The sequence below is a fragment of the Toxorhynchites rutilus genome, chromosome 2, assembly GCF_029784135.1.
Source record: "Toxorhynchites rutilus septentrionalis strain SRP chromosome 2, ASM2978413v1, whole genome shotgun sequence".
Lineage (NCBI taxonomy): Eukaryota > Metazoa > Arthropoda > Insecta > Diptera > Culicidae > Toxorhynchites > Toxorhynchites rutilus.
In genome coordinates this window covers 299894869-299922759 of record NC_073745.1, presented here as the reverse complement: position 1 = coordinate 299922759, position 27891 = coordinate 299894869, and the positions used below count along the sequence as shown (strand labels likewise).

The window sequence follows — 27891 nt, the reverse complement described above, 5'->3', positions numbered from 1 at the left end:
TGTGTATCGATAGAATTGGAATATTCTTAGGCCTAAACAGCTACTGTGTTATACATAAAAAAAAACAAATGTTTATCGATGGATAGGAATCTTAAGCTTAAATAATATACAACAATAGTTATCTTAACATAAAAATGTATACGAATACATTCGGCTCTGTGACAGCTGAATTGCTAAATGAGCCTAATAAACGGATGGGATAAAAAAAAATAGATACACACTTCAACCGGCATTATTCTCCAATTCCTACCAGATCTGCTTCTCTGAACGTCCTTGTGTACTATTTCGCGCCGAATAAGCTAGATAAAATAAAATAAAGACCACAAGATAATACTTGCTTCCGCAAAAGAGAAGTCTATAATGCAAATGGCCGTATCGCATAGCAACTTGTTCATAAGCAACGTATTGTGTTTTGTTCGTAAACATAACACAGTAGACTTTCAAGATGGCTGCAGAGGGGTTTTGTCAGATTGGCTCACCTAGTAGTAATACTTCTATTCATCTTGCATTTGACAACTATTAGCCACAAGCTGCCAACTTTATCACTCAAAATTTCTTCTTATCACCGCCACAACGTACATATACAGTTACCCAGGTATGCTATTCAGGTCTTTGCACTAGTATTGCCAGATAAGATGCATATTTGTCTCGATTTGAATGGAACTCGTAAAGTTTTTTTGTAATTTGGTGGAGGACAGAAAAGCGTTGCTTCTGTGAATATGATTGGATTCGTTGAAAATGTGTGTAATTTTTCATAATTTCTGTTGGGATTCTACCTATGTTAAATAGCAGATCATGACGACGAGTGACTCCATCAGAGCAAAAACCCACAGCAAAACTTTACGATTGGGTAAAATCACACGCTTTTCTTAATTAAGATTATTATCATCAGATTTTAGTTTGTTTCTTTAGTGAGATTTTTTTTACAAAAAATAAAACTGTCTGGAAAACGAGGTGAACAATAAAGTTCATCAATTGTTAGGCATTCAGAGCACAATATCGTAATTCTACTAATTGTGGAGGCGATCTGATGTAATACGTACGTAAATATCCGTACCTCTGATGAACCACGAATTCAATTCTCACTCCCGACACGCTTACTTAGGAATGGAATTAAAGTTTTAGGCTAGGCGCAAATTGAGAAGCGTATAGCGCTCGTAAGCGAACGCGAGACTACCAACACGACTCATACGTACCACAAACGTAGCGTGGTGGAGCGCATATTGAGTCGCAGTTTGGTGTAAATAACATGCCACTCGCATACAATGACTGATTAACACAGAGTTGCGCGATATATTTATTTACTAACACAATCACCCGACCAGTACAGCCATACAGTGTCAAACCCACGGCGCTATATGATTGTTCACCAACACAACTACCACAACCGGCATGACCAGCACGAGAAACTGTGGTTCAGCCACAGCGTCGCGCGAGTCGTGTCTCACGAGCGCTCCACTATCTCGCGTCATCTGGCCAATTTGCGCCGTTCTATCTGTTTTCATTAGTCACAAAAAGAGGCGCTATATCGCGCCAAGTTACTCGCGCTATATGCGCTATATGAGCCAAAAGACTGAAAGTCATTAAAAACAACTGGGAAATTCTACTATCCAAAACAACACACAAAATAATAGCATACCTGCTGTAACTGTCAATTTACGTTGATCATCGCCACAAAACCATTCGCTCTTACACACACAAACAACACACATTCACTTCTCCCGCAGAAGACTATCCATCGAGCGAAGTCTCAGTCATTATCGAGCCTTTACGATGGGTTGTTGTTTCGTTGTGTCGCTGGTGACGCCAAGTGTATCTAGCAAACAAATCGCGTTCGGTAGTGCACAAGTGAATTTTGCGTTTGCTCTCGCATCTTACACAATCGGTTCTCGAGTATCGTGTAATCGAGTATAGTTTGTGCGGAAAGATACGGCTTCTCGAGCAAACATTTTGCATCACGTTTCGTCGCGGAAAGTGCAATGTGTCCTAAATAGAGAAAAAAAAAGTGCTGAATCTCAGTGCCCAAAAGAGGAAGAGCGGTTGCACAAAAATACAGTTAACTTGTCGCACTCTCTGCCGAGTGGTGGTGCGAGTGGGAAGGAATATCAGGGTTCACGTGCGTAAACGAGATAGCAGCAGCGGAGCTGCTGTCAATTGCGTAGCATTCTATCGTCGTGTGCGTGTGGGGAACACGATCCCGCGTTCGCTGTGTTGTGTTGAGAGTCGGTGAATGTTGTGAGCCGAGTTTTGCTTTTGAAAAGCTTGAAGAGGTTTTCGAAGAAATATTTTGTGTTCAACGTCAAACGCGGAGCGAAGTGTCAAGTGAAAGAAGAATATCGAAAAAAAACATCGAACGAGCGATGTTGTTAATGTATATGTGTGGCTCTGTGTATATTCTCTACAGCAAATGAGAGCAATAAGTTGTGTCGCGTATTTTGTTCACTTTCTCGTCGTGAAATATTTATTTGCGTTCGAACAAACGCCGTCAAAATGATTGAAGTTTGGTGAGCAGAAGATCGGAAATGTTTGACGAAAGTGAAAGTGGCAAAGCCCAAAGAATCTGCTGAGAAACGAGTGGTTTTTCGGTCCGGGCGCTTAGCACGGAAGGAAGTGTTCGAAGTGTGTTATTTTCGGGGAGTTGATTCAGTGCGACCAGAGTCCCCCGAACAACAAACGGGCCGGGTGTGTGCGTGTGTTGTGTTTGGAAGTTTTGATAAATGTCAAGATGGCCGCTACTAACCGAGCTCGTCCACAGCCGCGAGGGAACATCTCGTTCTTCTCGAAGATCCAGGGCAAGATCTCCGATGCATGCGCCCAGCAGAAGTTCCTAACGGACAAAAAGACCCTGGAGAAGACCTGGAAGCTGATGGACAAAGTTGTCAAGCTGTGCCAGCAGTCCAAAATGAATCTGAAAAATTCACCGCCCTTCATACTGGACATCCTGCCGGATACGTACCAGCGATTGCACCTGATCTACTCCAAGTACGAGGATCAGATGCATCTGCTGCATGGCAACGAACACTTTAACATTTTCATCAATAACCTGATGAGAAAGTGCAAACAGGCCATCAAACTGTTCAAGGAGGGAAAGGAGAAAATGTTCGACGAGAATTCGCACTACCGGAGAAATCTGACCAAACTGAGTTTGGTGTTCTCCCATATGCTGAGCGAACTGAAGGCAATCTTCCCGAATGGGTTGTTCGCCGGGGATCAGTTCCGCATCACCAAATCAGATGCGGCCGACTTCTGGAAGACCCGCTTCGGAAACAGGCAAGTGCAACCAGCAATCATCATCTCGGGAATATTATTTTTACGCATTGAGAAAAATTATAGGAGGTTGTGTCGAAGATACGACCGCATTGTTGACGTAGCACTAGGTTGTTACTTTTCTATAAGTCGTTTATTTATATTTACTTATATAACATTATAATGCTATGAAATTTCAGAAATAAATGTTTAGTAGTATGGTTTGATCGCCCTGAAATGGTTTATGGTTTGATAGCATGAGATTTTGCATATATTAAATTGCTACATAGCATACGGTTTGTTACTACTGATATAACATAAAAAATAACAATAATGCTATACAGCGCGGACTCGATTATATACAGTTTTTGATTTCTTTTCACTGTATATAAACGAGTCAAAAAAATTGTTATTCGTTTTGAATATAAAAGAGAAATTTGATTTTTGATTCATCTCCTTAAAGTCAGAAAACACCTTTCTCGCATGAAAAAAATAAGTTTATCAAAATTCTCTCGGGAAGTGATAGACGATCAAATTTGATGAAAAAAAAATTCTACGCATATGTTCGAATTTCAACAATGACAGAGTTATTGAACTTTTTTTTTTGTTTCGGACTTTGTTGCCTCAAACTGGTTCTACATTACAAAGTACACTACGGAATACAATTCTGTTGCTTTCATTCGAAAGATAAGAAAATTTAGTACAGGTGATAATAGTAAAACATCTAAATTAGTTCATATTAATAACATTTTGGAAGTGAAAAACTTAAATGTTAATAATTTTTAATGTGTTATTATTAATTTCATCGTAAAAATTATATTAAACTAGATTGTTTCTATCAATCAAATTGAAGCTCTCTCACCGCCCTACAATTTTTTCTTTGACACCCAACTTCTATCTTTCTTAATTTGAATGCAATATCGATATAAACAATTCTTGGTGAAAATTCAAGTAAAATCTTCAAATATCACGATTTTTACCCCACTGTATATGTAATAGCCACTTAAATTACATTTTAACGTTGAAAGGTTACATTTCTTCTTGAAATAAGACATATTGGAAAATAAAAAACAATATTTTTTTCCAAACTGTATATAATCGAGTTCAAAATTGTATATAATCGAATCACATATAATTGAGTCTGTATATAATCGAATCCGACCTGTATTAAGAAAACAAAAAAAACTATAACAATTATTTCAATTAATTCAGGTATTCTTTGCATTGCTTCTTGAATGTTGTAAATGATTTTGATTTCTCATATGATTGGGAAGAGAATTCCAAAGTCAATCACCTCTTACAAATAATGTTTTCCCATATAATGTGTGTGTCGGTTAAACATATTTATTTAGCCTGTCGCTTCTGAAAGGCTGAGATTGAAAACAAAACGAACACAAGAATGAGTGCGACCTTTAGTCTGTCCAAAGTTTGCACATTAACCGAAAGCAAAGGAAAGTCACAAGATATGAAGAATGGTAAAATGAAACTTTTAAAAAGTCTAAGCTTAGTATCTCTATTCAAGCAATAACTCTTTAATTTGGAACATCACAAAGTAACATAAGCATGAAATCGTTCTAAATTGTGAATCCAAGGCTAGTGGCATTATCGACTAAACGTGTTGAGTCGATCCCAATTTGCAAAATCGAAGGTTCATTATCATTACCACGTTTAATGAAGAGAGCTTATGATTTTTGTGCATTGAGCTTCAAAAAATTAGTGTCAGCCCAAGTTTTGATACAATCTGAATCACCGTTCACTAGTATACATATAATCTGGTTGTTCATACCATTATAATTCATATATAGTTGAACATCATCTGCGAAAATGTGTACCGAACAAAAATTCAAGGTGGACGGAAGACCATTAATCTAGACTATTAAACTAGAAAAAATTGGACCTAGAACCGACCCCTGAGGAACACCCGGAGTAACTGGTAGGAAATTTGAGAGAATTCCATTTGACCAGACTGCTTGCTTACGATCACATAATTAGGATTCAATAAGCTTAACGGCATCAGTATTTACATTCAATAGTAATTTAAGCTTCTTGCACAGCTGATTATGAGAAATCGTATCAAATGCTTTAGAGAAATCTATAAATTGTAAGGGGTTGTATCTAGAACACGACCGCTTTTTAGACGTAGAACTACTCAATTATATTATGCAGTCCACTTGTTTACCATTTCGAATATTATTTTCAAATGCATCGAAATTTTTGTAATAGATTATGTTCTTCGTTAGGAGTAAATTTGATGAACGTCCTTTTGCGTTTGATATGATGCCTAGGACTACCAAAATATGTGAACGGAAGAATTCACCTCTAGTATCTGAAATGACGATTTTTCCAGGCTTCTCAGTTTAAAAGTGCGTTTAAAGGAAACATATTCCGGTCTGCACAACGACAAGCGAGGACAAAAGTACTCACCACCAAAAGATGCCGCCGACTTGTATGTATTTGCAAAGCGGATTTCCACAGGTAGGGGAACCGCGGGTAATACGGGCAGTGGTGATAATATAAGGCGGTAACAGGTGGTAACAGTATAAGGTGGTTGATTTGTATAGTTACATTTTGAATTTCAGATTTCTGTTAATGAGAACACCTTCTACATGTTATTCTACAATATTTGAGCCACTCTATGGCAATGAACACTGATCAAAAGTGAAAAAGAGAAACAAAAACCGAAAATCATACATGATTCCGCGTGTGGATGTAATTTTAGCATTTTGAGTGGTTTAATATCAAAATTCGATTCGCTGATAGTTATTTTTCGGTTTGTGGGTAAATGCCCTGTTTCTAGGAATGGAAATCAATTCGCCACATGTGGACTGTTTAGAAGCTGACTGGAACTGGAAATAGTTGAGGGTATCACTTATAGGTGGATTTATTCGATTTTTCATCATTTAACGGACATTCGTGATGAGTTCAGATCTTGGTTGTATGAAACTATTCCTCTCGCGATCGATAAAGCTGTACGCTTCATATATTACAAACGTGTCCATATTACCTGCATCGAAAAAAATGTTGTACTTTTCGGTCTGTTTTAATTTCAGTAAAAAACATTAAAAAACACTTTTTTTAAAAATATTTGGCCAATTAGGTAGAAAAACAGTATATTGAATTGCAAGAAACTTCGATGCAGTTTTGGGAAACATGAGTTTCCAAAGATATAATTGAAGCTCTTCTTAACATGTCCGTTTTACCCCCACCTCCCCTACATCGATTTTGAAGTCTGTGATGGGGAAACCGTGAATCGGGCCAACCAAAACCTGGCAGTTAGGACGTTAAGATAACGCTTGACATTCTACAGTTAATCAATTTTTCATCTCATGAAAAATAACATTTTATTATTTGTGATAGACGCGTAGAAATGTTTCCTATCAGTTGATGCAAACATCCTTCCGATCTATTACGAAATGTTCGAGTTATAAGCATTAGAAATACGGGTAGGGTTAGCAAACACATATCGATAGAACAAATGTATGGGAAAAATGAAATTCATCCAGTTTTCCTGAATTTAAAACGTTCAGAGATTAGAGAATTGTAATATAAGGGATATCAAACAAATCTTATATAACTTCCGATTCGATATGTCGGTGAAGATACTAATAAAAAGATACCAATAACTTCTAATTACAACTGACATTTTTTGTAGCCGATGGAATGACAGTTTTATCATTTGAATTAGAAGCTCACAATCTTACGAGTATATTTTGAGGTTGTGATGTCGTGGAATCGACCCATCTGGTCATGGGAACCATTTGAAATTCCAAGGAATTTACGAAAGTGAACAAGTCCTAAGGCTTATATTTTTTGGAGGCGATGAAATGGCAATTTTTTTCATTTGAATTAGAAGCACACCATCCTACGAGAATATTCTGAGAAGGTGGAGTCTTGGAATTGACCTATCTGGTCATAGGATCCATTTCAAATTTCAAGAAATTCACGAAAATGGTCAAGACTCTCATATTTTTTCGCAGATTAGATTTTTAGAATTTAATAAGATTTTACAATAAAATTTATAACAATATTTTTTAACAATATTTTGAAAAAAAAGTAAAATGTTAATTTTGGCCGGGAAAGATTCTTATGATAGCTTGAAACCCCTCCCCGCTCTTTAAGGGGTGGATGCCATACAAACGAAGCATAAATTTCCTGCATAATTCAAAAACTAAACAAGTAAACGAATGAAACAAGTTGACCAGATGGGTCAATTCCAAGACTTCACCACCTCAGAATATTCTTGTAGGATGGTGTGCTTCTAATTCTAATGATAAAACTGTCATTCCATCGGCTACAAAAAAAGTCAGTTGTAATTAGAAGTTATTGGTGTCTTTTAATTGGTATCTTCACCGACATCGATTCGATTGGTATGCAAATCATGAGAATTCGTTCACAGTAATAACAGTTAATAACGTTAACTTTATTTCATAAAAACGTGACCTGTTTTCTGATTTGGCACCCTTCCTGAAAGACGTAGTTCTACGTCAAAAAATCATGATCACTTTGTCGCCACTGTCGATAGCAGCACCAACATCATCATAAATTTTTAGCATAGTCGTTTTGGTACTATGACCCGCACGATAGCCAGACTGAAAAGATGTTATTAAACTATGATCATGCAAATAAGAGCACATTTGAGTTTTTAGAATTTTTTCGAAGCTTTTCGATATCGTACATAAAATACTTCGGATACTAATTTGTCCGAAGAATCTATGTTGTTTTTCTTTGTAAATTGTAATCTTTTGAAGTATTTCCATGCTTGGGGATGTTTGGAATGGATAATGATGTTGAACATGCATGTTAATGGATCAAGTAAAACAGGAAGAATTAATTTTACGAATTTTATAGGAAGGTCGTCTAGACCCACAGCATTTGACGAAATTTCATAAATGGTATTTATAACATCGTAGTCCTGAATACATCGGAAGCGGAAACTATCGTCCAAACCAAAATCAGGGATGTGATGAAATGAATTAGTAATTTCATTAGAACTTTTGACGTAGGACTACGTCTTTAATTTCTATATAGGGGGGGTCACTCTACGAAAAATGTAACGTTTATCAAGAATTTTCAAATGCATATTACGCAGAATCGTTCTTACGATATATGTTATAATATATACCGTTAGACGAAATTTATCCAGCATTTTTGACGTAGGACTACGTCTTTCATTTCAATACCGGGGTGTAAAATCAAAGTTTCGAAAACGAAAGCGTTACGCCGAAGACCGAGATTTTGAGTGTTAATAGCTCCTAAACAACTGAACGAAATGGTATGATAAACACTTCATTCGAAAGATAAAATGTCTACGCGTTCTATACTTGTTACTTTCTGATCCAAAAACTTGTTTCAATAGTCTTAAATTTGCTTTCAAAATAGGCTATTGAAATCACCAATCGGTATATAAGCGAGCGCCGCTCGGAAATCCACTCAGTTCTAATTGAACAGCGATTGGAGCATGTTGTCGCTGTTGTGGTGAAGCTCTTCATTTATCATGAAAGCGCGGATGAACGGTGTCACCTGTTTGTGCACCTTAGGCCAGAAGGGAATCCATCAGGAGGAGAGTGATGCTACAAACGGGAAGATCTCGAAGCAGCCGCTACACACACACACATACACGCACGGAATTCTTTCCGTTTGGATCGAGAAAGATCCGGAAAATAATCTGCCAGTTCCTCTAGGAATTTAGAAATACATTCATGTGAAAGAGTTTATTTGAATGTTTTCTATCCATGTAACACTGTGACCAAATATGTTTCAATCAAGTGCTATTAACAGATGGTTATCGAGTTAGCATTAACCACTGGTGGGCTTCCAGTATCGAGGAAAATGTGGAAATATCTAATCGTTACTGAAAATAATCTGCCAGTTCCTCTGGGAATTTAAAATTACATTCATATGAAAGTGTTTATTTTAATGTTTTCTATCCATGTAACACTGTGACCAAATACATTAGGTTTTGTGATTTTTCAATCAATCGCAATCAACAGGATAGCTTCTGAAGATTATTCTTCCCCATCAGTAGGATATTTCCGTATCCAATATTGGATGCATAAAACTTTGTGCCTCCAACGTAACGCTCTCGTTTTCGAAGTTCTCCAAATATTCATTCATTCAGAATGAATTCAGATTCAACTTCATACAAATGATCTCTAAATCAACGATAGTCCTACGTCACCCTTGCGGTTATACCATAGATATAACCAACTTTCTTGTTTTTCACCTGAGACATGAACAATGGAAATAATAAAACAAGTGAGCAATTTAATAAATAAAGGCATGTTTTACGAGCGGATGCGAAGGTAAATCATGTAGTATGCATTCTTTCTTGTAACTTCGTTCCCATGAATGTTGTTTGTAACACAAAATTGCGTTCAATAATTCGTTCTATCAAACAAATTAGCAAGATGTTAAAGTAATCAGATGCAAGATTTCACGCATCACGCTGGGAGGGGCAAGATTTCATCAAAACAACGAGTAAAGTGTCACCCATACAGAGATCGTTCATTAATGAGGAGGAGGCAGCGATTATCATGCGAAGACTTATTAAGATCGGCATTACATCGCATCACAAAAAATGAAACGAAATGAAATATTAATATTCTTCATGACTCATTCATAATTCTCAATGACTCAATTCCTTCTATGATAGATTGAGCAGTAGAACCAATACGACTTGATTGTGATAGTCTGCAAACAAACGAATTATTTCTCAGAAAAAGCTACTGCTCCGGATAATTATAAGCCTAATAATAAGACAATGGAAAGAAATCACAATACCATAGCTATCAATTAAAAATATGGCAATTTCATGATTTCATGTGTATTTTACCTCAAAATATCACAAAATCGTGAGTATTTTCAACTTGTTTTTTTGGTTTTTTCCCCATAAATTTCATATTCAATGTGATCAATGACGATATAATTTTTCATTTACCGATTCACATATACTTCATCTACCATTCCACCCTGTTATGTGTTAGACTGATATTCATTAATCATTTTCAGTTGGGCAGTTGAACAACCAGCCAGAAGCTTACTGTCTTTCTTCGTTTTGTTCATTACCAACTGTTTGAAGGTTATGAGTACATATAACAAACGGCCCTTTTCAGGGCTACTATTTAGAGTTTCAAAGGAGTTAAACTAACATATTTCTGAACAATGAAAAAAATCACATTTGAAATAACCAAGTGTTCTGAACCTTCATAGTCCTACGTTAAACTTCCGTCCGTGCCCCTAGGCTCAGACCATTCTACTTTTTTGTGAAAGTTACCATTCATTTTATTGACATCGAAATTTATATCGTTTTGCATTGATCGGCTAGAAAATCCTAATGCTCGAAACATTTTCCAAAACTCATTAGGTGACAAGCTAGAAGATAGTTGAGTGTTGCAGTAGTTATGTTTTGCTTGAACCACTAACATATTCGTCGAATTGCTTAATTGTTAAAAAAAAGTAAAATCATCCCATCAAACCCTAAAAATTTACCTTTGTTTGTACGCAAGATCACGATCAATCATAGCCTTTTGAATTTGTCTATTAAACCAGGGGTTATGGCGAGTTTTATGCCTGATCTTAACAATAGGAATACACCTGTCATGCAATAATTTCAGATAATGCCGTTTCTCTCAATTTTGTATTTGCTAATAAAGAGCCGAATATCCGGCTATCCGGCCTCGAAGTTGGCCATTTCATCACTAATGTATAGCATATCAATCAAATCTTAGGGAACTCCCGATTCGTTTGGTATGTAAATCGCCAAAATCCGTTCGCGGATAAAAATAATTATTAACGTTAACTTTATTTCATAAAAACGTGACCTGTTTTCTGTCAAAAAAGAAACGAAAGCATTCGCTAATCGCAGCCTCAATTGAGAGAACACTGCGAAATGGGTGCGACAACCTTTCGTTGAAGACAAAATGGGCGCGACAGTCACTGCGGCGGCGAAGTGGGACGATGGATTATTTCATCTTTCAACGAAGCGTGGTAAACGGTTCGCTAACCGTCGCTTCCTGCGATTATCATTTTTGCTCCACTTTAACTGGGCCTCCCTATGGGCGGCTGCACACATCCAGCTTTGAGCTACACACCATAAAATGGCATACTTGCGACGATTGATTGGAAGGTGATATATGAATGACAAAGTGCATAAATGTACCACCCAAGGGTAGCTTTTTTTCGCGTTCTCCACCATGAGACAACTATAGACAATTCCGCCTGTCCATCTTCGGTCGGGCAAGGTGAGGCGGTTTCCCACACTACGAGCGCGGAGGGCTATCAATTAATCAATGAACGAACGTTTGAGCTGTCGATTTTCTGTTCCGTTCTGTCCCAGTCTGGACATGGAATGTCATCCTCGACGCGAATGGGACAACACCGGTGGGAAAATTAATGAGATATCGCGCAATTAAATGATTCTCGGCTAATAAGGCGCTGATGAATTTCACAATTTGTTTGTCTCTGCATATCCGCAATGTAACAACGAAATGAAATACGCAATTCGAATAGAAAGTCCCAAGCTTTTTTCTTGGATTCTCCTCATGTTCTCCTTTACGTCAGTTGTCCGCAAGAATGACCATCCATCATCGATTGGGTGGCACAACTTGAGGGGGGTCTTTAACCATTGTTTTTTTTTTGCGCTCGATTATTCTGACGGTGTCCGAAGAGCTGATTAAAACTTTCTGTCCGAAGACAGTTCTCCGTGGGGATAACGCCGCTTGTCGTTCTTTCGTCATAAATATCCTATTATTATTGATTTGAAGCGTGACAACATTTGAAGGCTTGCTCCATATCGGTAAATATGATGGAGAATAAAACGATTCCAATAAAAAAATGTACTGATAACTAGGATATTTTGCTCCAGTTTTTCAAATCGGATTCCTGTGTTTGGTATGAGATCCGGCGAAAGAAGAGACATGCAAATTTTTGAATTTTTCTTTCTACAATTTGTTTCTTTTTCGAATATTTAAAATATAAAAGACCTTAGAAGTTAATATCTGTAATCCAAAATCTGAAACTTATTTTTTTGAGCTTGAGCTTGAACTTGGGTAGACTGTACAATACGTAGTTGCTATCCGTGATTGACCTGAACCAACCAAATTGCACAATAAACACACAGAATGACGCTTGGGACTAGCAAATCATTCTCGTTGTGTAATTTTCGGTGATGCGAGCTTTAAATGATCAATAACGACGCCGTTCACGTCCTTACAGTCACCAGGGGAAGGGAAGGAATGTTAGTATGATATTCGCCGCCCTAAGGCCAGAAGGGTTTATCATGGAAGGAATAGTTGTTAGTGGGAATGATTAGGAAAAATCAGGATTCACTGCGGTAAGTGATGTGACTATCTAAGTGCGAACTTTTGACCACTCGACACCGACCACTCGTCACATATCTACATACAAACTACCTGTTCACAATTGAGAGTGCATTGCCTTCATTCGTCTCACTTTCATCTCGAATTCATTAAACATTAATATGTCTATACGAAATTACAAGAATACTAATAAAGCCTTGTCATATTTTTCACCTATCTTTCTTATTGGATTTTTAAATATTGGCATATAAGAAGAATAAGAGAATAGAAAAAAATCCTCTGGAGAGAATCGAGTATAAATAAAAATGTGAGAGAGAATCAACTTTGCTTCCTTTTTTGTTCCACTTGCGTAACGCGTTCTCTCTCGGTGCTCGCTCACAAAACTCAAGCAACACACACTCACATACATAGAAATGCGTCCCAGGAAGCGAAATAACGTTAGATGGGCACTTTTCTTCTTTTTCCGTTTTACTACCGTGAAACAATGGAATAATAACAGAATTAATCAATAAAAATATGCATTATTATTAATTAATTAAAGAATGAAAAATAAAAGTGGATGCTAGCATCATCGTCTGTCATAGTGTCATAATTTATTATCAATACACGTTAAGGTGAATGACCTTATTAAATATCAGGGGCATTCTAGTCCCTGACTCGTTGAAAAATATGAAATAATAATGGCAACACTGCCATTCAACTTGTGACTTGGGTTGCGTAATTTTAATACTCTTGCTTTGAGCCAACATAAGCCAACACTTGTACACACAATCGTACCTATGCGCACCCGAAGCTCAAAAATGCTGTTGTGGTGCTACCCAAGAAATTGCTAAGATGGCCGCCTTTTTGTAGCCAGCATAGAAAATCATGAGCATAGAAATCATAACCTAAAATTAAAAATAAAGTTCTCTGTGCGATTCTCCAGCAATAATTTTAATTACAAATCACCAAGAAAGCTCCCGGATGGGTATCCAAACATCGCCTGCCAAAGAAAACTATCCAACGTAATCAAATATTAACATACGGTCGGTGTTAAGTTATTGAGTTATTGATTATACTATGTTAAACATTTTGTAAGCTACATTCTACATTTATCAGATTTGAAAATTACGCGTACAGCAAGAATAACTTATCGAAATTGTTTCGAGCGCTCAATAGGAACCCCTTGTAGAACCAAACTTCAAACTCGTTTTTCTCGAAATCATAAAAATGTCACTTGGTTCGGTCTGACTTAACACCGACCATATATGACTCCAAATATTGGGTTGGGGAAAAAGAAATGTCGTATATTGTCAATATATGGCAACACTTAAACATATCTTGTGTTGTACTTATCGCATCGGGTCATACTATACGGCTGTTTAAAGACGACAATCTGTGCTACAAGTGTCGTTTTGACAGTGTTGTGATTGTCCTTTTTTTTAACCTATGTAAAAAATGTTAGGGTTTCTCAGGTTCCTAATCGGTGCGTAAAATTTAGGTTTCCTAATATTTCTTCTGAGTCCACTCGTTGTGATATGATATCAATAATAAATAGAATCATGGCAGAGTTCCGACGTTCTTTTAGGCTTTTAATATTGATTAGCATACAGCTCCATACTTCATATGGAGGTAGATGATATGAAGACCAGCCTAGTTTACAAATTGCAAATAACAAAAATTGTTTTTGTACAGATTCAATTCTGTCTTCGTGTGAAGTTATGTAGGGGGACCATACAATACTACAGTACTCTAGAATTGATCTGACGTATGTAATATACAATGTTTTTATTGTGTACGGATCGTGGAAATGGTAACTAAAGCGTTTAATGAAGCTCAACATATTATTTGCTCTATGGATGATTGTATTATAATGATCCCCGAAGGTTAGTTTCGAATCTAAGATCACACCTAAATCTCTTACTCGTTGACATCTACTGATGGGTTGATTACCCAGTATAACACCATTGTTCAATGGTGTTCTTCTTGTAAAAGTAATCAAAGTGCATTTCCTAACATTGAGCTGTAATAAACTCTTAGTGCACCAATTATAAACTATGTCAACTTCATTTTTGAATGTTTGAAAGTCTTCTTCATTCTTTATTTCCATATACAGTTTCATATCATCTGCGTAGATAAGTGTCTTAACACTGTTAAGAAAAACGCAAACGTCATTAATAAATAAAATGAACAAAAGTGGCCCCAAATGAGAGCCTTGAGGAACTCCGGATGTAACAAATATTGGTTTTGGGTGCGGTCAGTTAAATATGATTCTAGCCATTTCAATAGCTTGACTTCTATCCCTTTTTTTGAAGTTTAAGAAGGAGTAAGGGTATATCAACACGATCGAAAGCCTTACTAAAGTCAGTGTATAGAGCTTCAACTTGATTACCATTACCCATTGCATTCAAAGTGAATGTGTCAAATTCCAGCAAATTTGTTGTTGTTGATCGTCCTTTGAAAAAACCGTGTTGCTTATTCGTAATTCGTGTCTTAAGTTGTTGAAAAAGTTTTTGGTTTATTATGGCTTCAAAGAGTTTTAATGCAAGAAATAATTGCTACTCCACGATAATTTCTTACATCGGATCTATTACCGGATTTGAATATTGGTACAAGAAAAGAGTTTTTCCATATTTTTGGGAACCTTTCTGATTCCAATGACGTATTGAAAAGCCATAAAAGTGGATGAGTTAATTCAGATGCCAAATTTTTTATAAAAACCGGTGGAATTCCGTCAGGACCTGGCCCTTTCGAGACATCGAGCTTATTTAATGCGTCAAAAAATTCAATGTAAGTTAGTTTTCTGACTCCAACATCAAATGGAAATTCTGGAAGAAATGCAAAGAAGTCACGATCTCGGTCCTCCTCAGCGGTTACAATATAAACATCTTGAAAAAATTTTGAAAAGAGGTTGCAAATTTTTTCTGGGTCATTCCCCACGGTATCGTCAAGGTGCATGCGTGATGGAAAACCATTGCTTTTTATTTTGTTTTTATGTAATTAAAGAAACTTTTCGGGTTAGATTTTATGTCCGACTCTGTTTTTAAGCTGTAATCTTCAAAAGCGCTTTTAACAGTTGAGTTGAGCTGTTCGCAAATGTTCAGATATTTTTGGAGATTAGCGTCAGATTTGTATTTCTTATAAAATTGATGTGCCTTCTGTTTTTTTATTTTTTAGATTCTTTATGCTTTGATTAAACCAAATCGGATATTTTGTGTTCATATTTCTCCTTTTTCGTCTTGTTGGTATCTCCTGCTCTATAATTTCATTGATCATCGAGTAAAAAGTCGTCACTGCTACTTCAATGTTTTCCACACTTCTAAATAAATCCTGCCAGTTGATATAGTTAAGCTTACACCTAATTGATTGGTAATTTTCTTTAGTGTAATCAGAGACTTCCTCAAATTCATAATCAAATGGTTTTTGAGTGTTATCTATAAATATAGAATATTCGATAGCTGGAGTTAATGATTCGGTCACACAAAAATCTTCGGTCATATTTGTCAACAAGAAATCCAAGAAGCATTTCTGTCGATTCTGAACATTTTTTATTTGATTCAACCCAAGACCGGCTATTTTATCAAAAAATAAATTGCAGAGTCTTATTATCACCATATATATGCCATATCCGTATATATGGATTTTTTATTCTGGTGCAAAGGAAGATAAAATATTTTCAGCAACTTCAAAGAATTTCTCATATTCCGGTATCACAGCAAATTTCGCAACTCATGTTGATTTTTTATTTACGTTTATACGTTACACTAGGCGAAAAACTAGGTCAATACAACTGAATCGTTTGCAAAATAACTGAATTTATTCGCGGGTGCTTCGAGCAATTTGAAAACACGTCCACTCTTATCGAAGGCTAGAACACCATTGATCGATTTCGTTCTAATGTAGTGGCTCTCGAAGATACACCCCGTACTGGAAGGCCAATCGTCGTGGAAACCGACAAAATCCAAGTAGATCGGCATGTGAGCACTCGCTCGAACCATATGCAGAAGATTGGATTCCAAAAAAAGCTAGATGTATGGGTGCCACACGAGTTGACGCAAAAAAATCTTTTAGACCGAATCAACGCCTGCGATGCACTGCTGAAACGGAACGAACTCGACCCATTTTTGAAGAAAATGGTGACTGGTGATGAAAAGTGGATCACGTACGACAACCTAAAGTGAAAAAAGTCGCCAAGCCCGGATTGACGGCCAGGAGGGTTTTGCTGTGTGTTTGGTGGGATTGGAAAGGAATCATCCACTATGAGCTGCTCAACTATGGTCAGACCCTCAACTCGGTTCTCTACTGTGAGCAGCTTGACCGTTTGAAGCAGGCGATTTACCAGAAGCGGCCAGAAATGATCAATAGGAATGATGTTGTTTTCCACCAGGACAACGCTCGGTCTCACACATCTTTGATGACCCGCCAGAAGCTACGGGAGCTCGGATGGGATGTCCTATTGCACCCATCGTATAGTCCGGACCTGGCTCCAAGTGATTATCATCTCTTCCGGTCCATGCAAAACGCTCTTGGTGATACTAAGTTGGCCTCAAAAGAGGCTTGCGAAAACTGGCTGTCTGAGTTTTTTTGCAAATAAGAAGGGGGCGGGATTTATAAGGGGGGGATAATGAAGTTGCCTTCTAAATGGCAACAAGTTTGCGAACAAAACGGCTCATATTTGACTTAAATTGGATAATTTTAAGTATGTTAAATGAAACGTCAAATTTCGATCAGAAAAACGACATTTCTGTTTCTCCAACCCTATATTAAACAATATGTGAGCCCCCCGTAAGCGCGAGCCCTGATTTATGCTGCCTACGCTCATTGAGCGTTTGGCCATAGGGAAGCAGCTCATAATAGATTATTCCTTGACAATCCCACCAAACACACAGCAGAACCTTCCTGGCCGTTAATGAGGGCTTGGCCACCGTCTGAGCCGCTTCAACGGGCTTCGACCACGACCGTTTGCGCTTCACGTTGTCGTAAGTGACCCACTTTTCATCGCCAGTCACCATCCGCTTCAGAAACGGGTCGATTTTGTTGCGATTCAGCAGCGATTACGGTCAAAGATGTTTTTTTGCGTCAACGTGTGTGGCACCCATACATCGAGCTTCTTTGTGAACCCAAGCTTCTTCAAATGGTTAATAACGGTTTGATGACTTATCCCCAGCTCTTGGCCGATGCTACGGCTGCTACTATGCCGGTCTTTCTCGGCTAATTCAGCGATTTTGTCGCAATTTTCGACGACAGGCCTTCCGGAGCGTGGCGCATCTTCGACAACCTCTACACCAGAACGAAAACGTTGAAACCATCGTTGTGTGGTGAAAAGGAAACTGTATCGGGTCCATAAACTGCACAAATTTTATTGGCAGCTTGAGATGCATTTTTGCCTTTGTCATAGTAGTACTGTAAAATATGTCGGATTTTCTCTTCATTTTGCTCCATATTTGCGACACTATAACTCACGAACGACTTAACCAAACAAAACACTGTCAAGGACTATATTATAGCGCGCAAAAATACCTTTCCAACAAGCTATAGTATGACTGGATACAATGAATACAACTAGAACTACGCGCTTACAACGACACCTCGCGGAAATACCGCAGGACTTTTTTGACAGCCTAATATTTTACTGCCAACTCAATTCTTTCATTTTTACTACGAAAAGGCTTCAATGACTAGAGCCTCAATATTTTTTTCAACACACACACACAACGAGGGTAAAGAAACGCGACCCGACACGAAACCCAGCGAACGACGAACGCGAACAAATTATAATCAGCCAATTGAACGCACTGTACTAAATATGCGAAGAAAATTTTTCACCGGATGAAGATTCAAGCTTTCTCGACTTCTAAAATTCCACAAGAACCATTTTCATCGAGAAAAATAGCACACTTTCCAACCCTAATACTGGAATCAACACTTTTCACTACTTCAACGACGGAAAGCACCAACACTCGAAGAGGAAACAACACGCACGTCTGCTTGTCACAGACGCTCAATCGATTCTCCCAAAATCTAAAACTTATTTTTTTTAAGACAAAACTTAAAAAGCTCAGATGTAAGAGATAGATTTGTAGCTCCAGGATAGATTCTCATTCTGGATATTCTCTAGTACATCCAATTTGTCACATAAAATACAGTAACTGAAAAAACGATAGGAATACACTGAAGGACATTTTTCAAACACGTTCTAACCGGCAATTCAAACCATATACCATGTGGCGACTACCTGTACTAAAATAACAAGTTATCAGCGCTGACATTGAAGCAACGGAATTTAACATAACGTAAACACAGCTCATCGCGCGGATGACGTCTATAGACGACGCTCGTAGAGAAAGGGTTAATGGATATGCAAATTTGAATACGTCTACCTTCCGCTTTAAAAACTCATTCAGCTACCAAAGACCACATCAAAAACAGCATGACATGCCGCACGTTTGGGAAAACTCGTATTTTTATCGTATACTCGTATTAGATGCGTTAGATCATTCTGATTAAGTCGCAAGAAACGAGCATAATTCAATTGTGAAGAAAAACAGAGAATGCATGGAAATCCTCATTGAATTAGTTCGTCTTCTCAGTTAACAAAAGCTGAGCTCCAGAGGTCACGATGAAAGTATAATGTCTGTAAATAGAGAAAACTATAAGGACATGTGTAATTTTTTGGCTACGAAAGCTATATCGTTTTCTGGCTTCATTGGCACATGCCACGGCAGTGTTTTCTGTAACATCGGCAACAATGCAAAATTAGTTGGTGGAAATTGTTGGATCCGTCATGCTAGAGCAGATCGCGCGGGAAGTGAAACAAGCTGATTTCGTTGCAGTATGATCGACGAAATCACTGGTATTTCTTGAAAATCTCAGTTGGCTACAACACTACGATATTGCTCGAACGACGGGAGTAGTAATGATAAACTCTAATTGTGTTCTATACGCAGTCAGAATTTGCCGAGTGCAAAATATCTTAGATTATATAAACACTGATCGGTAGCAATATTGAAGATATTTTTTAGGAAATTATTTTACTCGCAAAGCTAATATTAACGCTTGCATCAACCACAGCATCGGTCGAACTAAGTTTTTCTGTTGTTCGTTGACCTACTTAAAATTAACGATGGAAGAGAGGTGACTCGAAAAGCTTATACTTATGGCTATTGAAAATAAAATGCTTCTTGAGCTCCAACTTTAAAGTAATTCTTTTGGAAAACATAATTGACCGATTTGCCCATCGCACAGAACGAATAATTTCATTTCTGTAAAAAAAATTTGAAAAATTTTATAAAAAAAGACGGGTGGGTAATGTCGGGGACATAACCAGAGTGACGTAGGACTATACAAAGGGGACAGCTTTTGTTAAATATATATTTTTTATATATTGTTTTATTTTCTTCTCCTACTTGAATACCTACTTATCTACCTGAAAAATGGATTAGTTTACTGTTTACTCTTTATGAACATGTTGATGGTTCTGAAAAGAACCTTTGGTGTTGTGTTTTTGTTATCACTCGATATCCCCATCTTGTTCGGTTAAACCTTCCTGTTTAGCTATTGCGTTTGCCACTCGCCACAGCTTTCACAGTTGGAAAATTTCTTCCCATCCAGCTTGTGACATGTTGTTCAGTAAATTTCATTTAATGCGACGTGCCAGAGAAACACTCAGTGTCGCATTGGAGGCGATTTTAACCTGTAATTTAACATTTGCGATGACAGTGGTACAGTGTCGACTTTCAATGTGGGTCATAATTTGGACCCCGAACTCTATGTTTACAAAAATGTCGCATTACAGATCCATCCAATTAGCTAAATGTCGAGCTAAATATAAATTACTGTACTTTCAATCTAGAAGCAATTTAAGAATTGGTGAAAATTGAATAATCGGGAAAATCCCCAACCATCAATAAGCTCAGCACAACTGCCAAATTCTCATACTCATAATATCCTGGCAAACAAATTATGAAAAAATAAATTTGTGTTTTATTATTATTTTGGATATTGTTTTAGAAAGCATTGAACTGTATTTCCTAAACTCTTTTTTGGAAGGTTTAATGGCCCTGAAAAGCGCCGTGTTTTATGGAACGGTTCCAATTTAGAAAACTTAGTACTCGTGGTTTTGAAAAAAAACCCATTTCGAACGCCCTCGATGCCGCCTTGTTCTGGATTTGCCACCAAAGCAGTTTGTATAAAGAACAAACTTTTTTCTTCTGCTACCTGCTGCCTTTTTGCGATTGCGTTTGCCATTCGCCACACGCCGCAACTGCCTGTTGTTGTCTTGATGTCCACCGAACCGAATGTTGTTCTGTTCTGAATGCGGATTTTCTTATCGTCGCGAGAAGCTTTGCCAGCTAACTCGATCACTTCGGCGGCCGAAACTATATAACGCCGACTGTTGCACTGATACTAACGCGCTCGGCCTAGCTACCCTTGCGGAGCAATTGGCGAATACACCTACAGGGAATTGCAGACCAATACAGTTCGAGCGGGATTTTGCCTTTCCCTTCACTTTTCCCCCTTTGTCATGTCCAGACATGGCTGCTTGTGTTGGTTTGTTGATTTGATGTGATGCGAAACGATGTGGTGTACGGTTTCGATGAGAATGATCGTTACGGCAGCGGAGCGGGGATTTTTAAACTGGCTGGCTCGAGAATTACGCATGTGTGAGACTGCGACCAATGTTTCGTTCATTTTTTTTCTTTTTCCTTTCCAATCGTGCTTCATTGTATTTCGCTGCTTCTCTGGTTGCCCGTTTTGGTCGGTACGATTTGAGGAGCACAAAATGGACTAATCAAAAATGGGCACATAATGCATTTGGACAATGCTTGATATTTCACAATTATTCAATTATTTATCTCAAGAAAAATGAAATGTTATTCGTTATGATAGATGCGTAGATATATTTTCTATCAATTGATGCAAAAACCTTTGCGATCTATTGAGAAATGCTCGAGTTATAAGCGTTCAAAATCTTGCATTTTTTCCTACTTGTTCAGTGCCTAGATTTCCATTTCACCCCCTATATCTTCCGGTTAGACGTAGTCCTACGTCAAAAAAATTTGTCGCCGAAAACACTGTAATATTATATTTAAGAAATGTCCTATCATACTCCATTGCACATCTAAACAATGTTATATCGAATTGATATACAAAATATATCAACTACGCACGACTATGAAAAATAGCTCAAAATTAGAATCATACTCAGAAACGTTTGAAATACGATGAAACACGAGATAGTTCAGTCAACCCATTAAAATTCTTGCATCTTTTTTGGAAAAAAGTGGAAAATTTGATATTTTTATCCCCTAAAATGGAAATGGCACACTAGTGAAAAAATAAAAAACAACCGATCTACCGTTCTGAATCATATTTCGGACGCTTAAGGCATATGATGCAGAAAACAGATCTCAACGTTATGCACAGGTATTAATTGGTTGTTATTTTTAATAAATTAGTTCAATATGCTTTCAAGCTTTCTTTGGTACTTTGGTACCTGTTTGATTGAAAACATAAAAAAAATCGAATAAAATGCTTTTCAAATCAAGTGAATAAGAATCAAACTTCGGACACCAGTTATAAAAAATCAAATTTCGGACAGATTGAATTCAAATTTCGTACACTTTATTTTGTAATTTTTTGAACGAAAATTACATTACACTTGCTTATATTTTATAGTCAACTGCGAAACACATACCAAGCAATCACAGTAACCTGATAACGATGATGAGAACTGATGAAACACGACAGAAATTTAAATATTGATGAAGGGGTAAATTCTACGTGCTCACACTGAGCAAACGTCAAACACAAAAAATAATGAGTGGACTTTGGATTTTGGATGGATTTTTGACGTAGGACTACGTCTTTCATTTTTATACCGGGGTGTAAAATTCGAAACCGAAAGCGTTACGCCGGAGACCGAGATTTTGAGCGTTAATAGCTCCTGAACAACTGAACGAAATGGTATGATAAACACTTCATTCGAAAGATAAAATGTCTACGCGTTATATACTTGTTACTTTTTGATCCAAAAACTTGTTTCAATAGCCTTGAAATTGTTCTCGAAACAGGCTATTGAAATCACCAATCGGAATATATGCGCGCGCCGCTCGGAAATCCACTCAGTTCTAATTGAACAGCGATTGGAGCATGTTGTCGCTGTTGTGGTGAAGCTCTTCGATTATCATGAGATCGCGGATGAACGGTGTCACCAAGAGCCTGTTTGTGCACCTTAGGCCAGAAGGGAATCCATCAGGAGGAGAGTGATGCCACAAACGGTTCCCCGGGAAGACATCGCTACACACACACATACACGTGCGGAATTCTTTCCGTTTGGATGCCATTCAGCATCGGGAAAGTTCCGGAAAGATCTAATCATTTCTGGAAAATAATCTGCCAGTTCCTCTGGGAATTTAAAAATACATTCATGTGAAAGAGTTTATTTCAATGTTTTCTAACCATATAACACAGCGATCAAATACATTTGATTTTGTAATTTTTCAACGAAGTGTAATTAGCAGGAAAGCTTCTGAAGATTATTCTTCCCCATCAGTAGGATATTTCCGTATCCAATATTGTATGCGCACGCAATCGATTATTGCTCAGTCACCGAAAGTTTCGAGCTTAGAGAGTTCATTCTCCTCTAGTTTGCCTTCCAAATTGCCATCGTAAACCACACCTTCTCTCGATTCAATCTCGCACAAAAAGCATACTTAAGCGATATTCTGGTGGTGAGACGTATTCATTTTTCGTGAGGACATCGACAAGACAACATCGTTGCCTAACGTGCTGGAGGAGACACATACACGCGCAGAATTCTTTCCGTTTGGATGCCATTCAGCATCGAAAAAGTTCCGGAAAGATCTAATCATTGCTGGAAAATAATCTGCCAGTTCCTCTGGGAATTTAAAAGTACATTCATGTGAAAGAGTTTATTTTAATGTTTTCTATCCATGTAACACTGTGACCAAATATTTTTCAATCAAGTGCTATTAACAGGTGGTTATCGAGTTAGTGGTGGGCTTCCAGTATCGAGGAAAATGTGGATATATCTAATCGTTGCTGGAAAATAATCTGCCAGTTCCCCTTGGAATTGAAAATTACATTCAAGCGAAAGAGTTTATTTTAATGTTTTCTATGCATAAAATATCCATATAATACATTTGGTTTTGTGATTTGTCAATCAAGTGCAGTTAGCAGGAAAGCTTCTGAAGATTATTCTTCAGAAAAAGGTTTTTCGTATCCTATATTGGATGCATAAAACCTTGTGCCTCCAACGTAACGCTCTCGTTTTCGAAGTCCCCCAAATATTCATTTATTCATTCATTCAGAATGGATTTTGATTCAACTTCAAACAAATGATCTCCAAATCAACGATAGTCCTACGTCACCCTTGCGGTTATACCATAGATATAACCCACTTCCTGTTTTTCCTACTATGTAATAATTCAAATGTAATTCTCAAATGAAGTGATAGTGCAACCAAGGGATTACTCTGAAGAAGCAATTGTGATATTAATTTCATAGTTATATCATCAGTGCATAAAGCATTTCAAGATATTAGTATAAAGTGTCCGAAATATGATGTTGTCCGAAATATGATTCAGAACGGTATATTTCGCGATAAGGAACAACACTTACATTTTGAACAAAATTGTGGGAACCACTATTCTGGTTTGGAATGGCTGTAGATAAAGTTATTTTATTCGAGTTTGGTTCAGATTCCGATTTAAATTGGCACATTTTGATGTATTTCAATTGACAAGTTCGAACAAACGCATTTGGAAGCCCGGAAAATTATATTGAAATGCTTATCGAATGTCAACAAGTGTCCGCTCCAATCAGATGAAACCTTTCATGTTTTTTCTTGAAAATGCAAAACCTTTGTTATGAGGTAAGGGCAATTATCGATTTTCAAGCGCAAACATTTGTTCAAAATATAACAGTTAAATTTTGCCTAGAGTCTAAATGCACAAAAACCTTCACATTCTGGAACATTTGCCAGATGAACCCGAATAATTAGAATATTTGTTTGATGTACTATAACGGTACTTTTTGATTGTGATTGCGAATCAGTATCCGCTTCTTCCGATATTCGATAATTGGACAGTATGGGGCGCAACTCTACATTTGTCACGAATGATCACCGAAATAAACAGAAGATGTTTCTCTTGTGCTAGTCCTCTCTCATTAATATAGAAAAAACAATTTTTGTTCACAGAATATCACAATAAATAGAGATTAACGAATATAAAAATATCGTTTCATTAGGTTAAACCAATTATTAATTCGGTAGGGAAATGTGATCTTCAAGAATAATAGACTTCGGTGTCAATTAAAATCAGGAAAGTCAATATTAATTCGCTGAATCAGAGCACTTCTTCATTGTCTTTTCCATTGGATACAGGAATTTAGGCAATCAGGTGATTATCACATCTCCACTAGGCATCATCGCAGCTGACTTCTCGCCGGACGCATTCCGTTTTTTTCCCTGCTCTCAATCAGCCCTCTCATCGCGAATTGCCGGAGAATGTGTGTGTGTATATTCACGAATTGCGTCTTATTTTTTTTTTCATATTTGTTTCAACAAATAACAGTCGCAAATGTTCTGCTGCCAGCAGATGTGGAATTGTTTCAATTAGTTGTGGTGGCCAGAAAAAAGGAGGAATGATTCCTTCCCTTCCGTGCCAATTCAATTGCAATTTCGTAATTTCTCGGCAAACATAAGTGCCGGCAGGTGAGGACCAGACCGCAGTCTCGTCTCGTTGCCATCCTCATACGACGGTCCGTGGTCCCCGTGCGGATTCGGAGCGAGAAGAACTATAAAGGATATCAGCAGAAATTAATCTATCGACATGAGGATGGGAGAGGATGCGAAGGAGGGGTTGTTTAACGCAGACAAGAAAAAAGTTGTTCGACAAAGTTGGGGAACCGGGAAGCAGATGCAGCTACCAGGAATGGATCAAGAGAAAAAGAGAAGTTAAAACAATTGCATTTTAGCCCGAATGAATGGTGGAAACTTGAATGAAGCAGATGAAACTTATGGCTAATAAATGGGACACGTGTCGTTGGTTGCTCCTTGGAACCAGACCGCACGTTTGGTACGGAGGAGGACACGAGAAGCAACACATTTTCCAACGAAGAAAAATGTGACTTGTTTGCGTCGGAAAATTTCTCCAATGATTGGGAAAAATAATAACGCAATTCCCTCCTCGCCCCCGGGGAGAGGGAATGATCTTGTTTCCTTTTTTCATCTTTGCATAGCAAATTACGACGATCAAAGGCGCTCGTTTTGGGGGGGGGGGCGGTGCTGCGCTGTGTTTCGCTTTCGCTTTCGTTACACACCTCGCTCCCATCAAAGACATGATACTTTATTGTGTCGATTTTATGTTTGAGTGCTCTCGAAAGCGAAGTGATATCCGGTCGTAGCAATGTTTGGCGGTGGGTAGTGGGTGGCCATTCGGGAGCTTAACTTACAAATCGAAGTCAACGCTTTCGACAGAAGCTGCGGAATGAATTGGGGATAAGGCAGAAATGATGATAATTAGAACTTTCTGCGACTCGATTTTACAACGCCCACCCACTCTCGTACCCAAACACCAAATATGCTGTGCCCAAGCTGTGTACAACTCTTCACTTCCCTCCACATCCGGTATCCCTTTTGCTGCTTCCCAGCTGGATAAAGAGATAATGACCTTTGACATGGAGTTGTCGGCGCTTCGTCACCGGTGAGCGGAATCGTCATTTTTTGTTCCGTACGTTTCCAAGGCTCTGCCTTGGCTGGCTGGTCGGGGAAAGGTTAACGAACGGCGAAAAACATTACGTGTTGAACCCTCGTCACGACAGTGAAACTACTATGAGCCGAGAGCCTACCGAGCGGTCGTGAGTTTACGTCTGATGTGAGGATTACTGGACGAACGGACGGAAGGCTACCGTCGCTGCCTGTGGTCGTAGTGAGAAAAGGGTTCCTAATTAATTAACTTCCGCACGAAAAACTTTCCGTTGTGCGTCGGGATTTGGTGGCTGTTCACACAAGTTGCCTCTGCTACTGCTGCTGTTGTTATTGGATTTGTTGAGCAAGTCTCAACGCTTCGGACGTTCATAAATTGAATATAGTCCACAACATATTACTGCCAGTTACTGCTGGTTGAAGTAGGGTAATAGGATTACGTTCAAATTTGGTAGAATTTTGAAATATGAATTATGAATTTTAGTTAGATTACATTTAATCATTCATAATAGAGGCAGAACTCAACAGATTTCACAGATTCCTCATTCATTGTACTTGACATATGTAGGGGAAGGTTGCCCTAATCCGACCGGTGGCCCTGAATCGATCACCCCTTGGATCTCGGGAATGGCGCAACCTACCGAATTTTCCAATTCGGTTGTATGGTGACCTTTTTTTCTGCTCCCTTCATTCTAGCGTTTAGGAGCCGTTCTGTGTTTTCAATGCATAAAAAAAGTTTATGGCTCTGAGCCTAGGGGCACGGACATAGGACTGTGATTATGTGTAGTAATTGCATTTGAATTGATTTTTTTCATTGACCAAAATCTGTATTCTTTTCTCTTTTGATACATCAAGTGGAAGCCCTAAAAAAATTGTTTCTTGTATGAACTTCTATCCTCTACGGGTTGGATGAGATAACGTAGTAGAATTCGGAACCATATTCTGTTCAAAAATGTACACAAAAATACCAATAAAGCCATTACTACCCTTTTCATCTGTTTATTCAATTATGCAGAAGAAGACAAGGAGTCATCATTTATCATTTTTAAACACACGTCTGAATAGTTATGATCTACATAAATATAGGCTTAAATATAGGCCAATTAAACCTATGACTATAAAGGGTGTGTCACATCAAATTGCATCACGGAAAAAACGCTGTAGAAATTCGCCCAGTAGACCGATCCTTTTGAAAATTTTAGACAGTAAAATAAAAACTTTTAAACAACTTTTGGCATTTTCTTTTTATTCATACTTCGAGCCCAAGCCCGTATGCTCGCACCTTCCTCTTTACCCCGTCCATAAGGTTCTGTACAACGTCAGGTTGTAGTTTTTTTTGAACAGAAATCCATTTTCTCTTGAAGTCCGCCTCCGATTTGACAACTTTTGGGTTCTTCCGGAGGGCCTGCTTCATAATCGCCCAATATTTCTCTATTGGGCGAAGCTCCGGCGCGTTGGGCGGGTTCATTTCCTTTGAAGATGGTCGGGCCCTCGTGCTGCTTCAATAGTGGTAGTAAGCGCTTCTGTAGGCACTCCTTAAGGTAAGCCTGCCCGTTTACCGTGCCGGTCATCACGAAGGGGGCGCTCCGCTTTCCGCAAGAGCAGATCGCTTGCCAC

At 38.1% G+C, this 27891-nt stretch overlaps 1 protein-coding gene across 3 annotated transcripts in view; it reads left to right on the top strand.

The window, feature by feature from the left end:
* The first annotated feature begins 1769 nt into the window (after positions 1-1769).
* Positions 1770-27891, top strand: part of LOC129768563 (E3 ubiquitin-protein ligase CBL) — a 220672-nt gene continuing 194550 nt past the window's right edge. For 2 of the 3 annotated variants that reach the window (XM_055770295.1, XM_055770293.1), the window contains exon 1: positions 1770-3270. In XM_055770295.1, coding sequence (XP_055626270.1) covers positions 2726-3270 — 545 coding nt within the window. In that variant the 5' untranslated portion in view covers positions 1770-2725. The remainder of the gene's footprint in view (positions 3271-27891) is intronic. The other variant, XM_055770294.1, reaches the window with a different exon arrangement.